The sequence below is a fragment of the Aptenodytes forsteri genome, unplaced genomic scaffold, assembly GCF_000699145.1.
Source record: "Aptenodytes forsteri isolate BGI_AS27 unplaced genomic scaffold, ASM69914v1 Scaffold455, whole genome shotgun sequence".
In the NCBI taxonomy this organism is placed as follows: domain Eukaryota; kingdom Metazoa; phylum Chordata; class Aves; order Sphenisciformes; family Spheniscidae; genus Aptenodytes; species Aptenodytes forsteri.
This window is the reverse complement of record NW_008795914.1, coordinates 724,039-724,359: the sequence shown is the minus strand read 5'-3', so window position 1 is coordinate 724,359 and position 321 is coordinate 724,039. Positions and strand designations below refer to the sequence as shown.

Below are 321 nucleotides of genomic sequence, written 5' to 3'. Positions count from 1 at the left end.
GCAGGCTGGGGGGTGTCCCCCCCCCTCCCCCCGGTTCTTACTGTCATAATCCAGGAGGAGCTCGGCAGCCGTGAGCAGCTTGGCGCGGTGCTGGGGGTCCGTGATGTTCAGCTCGTTGAGGTGGGTCTCCCGCAGCTCCTTGAAGTCCTCCAGGGTCTGGTAGCCGTTCAGCAGCAGGGTGGAGGTGTGCTCCTGGGGCGGGAGGGCGGCAGGCAGCGCGGCGGAGGGGTGAGCGGCACGCGGCACGGCTCCCCCAGCTCTCTCCGCCTGGCCCTCAGTGCTAGCCATGTGGCTCCCGCCTCGGCGCAGGGCCATGGCGGG

At 70.7% G+C, this 321-nt stretch overlaps 1 protein-coding gene across 1 annotated transcript in view; it reads right to left on the bottom strand.

Moving 5' to 3' along the window:
* Positions 1–321, bottom strand: part of SASH3 (SAM and SH3 domain containing 3) — a 7,630-nt gene that overhangs the window by 269 nt on the left and 7,040 nt on the right. The window contains exon 7 of the mRNA XM_009284600.1: positions 42–192. Coding sequence (XP_009282875.1) covers positions 42–192 — 151 coding nt within the window. The remainder of the gene's footprint in view (positions 1–41; positions 193–321) is intronic.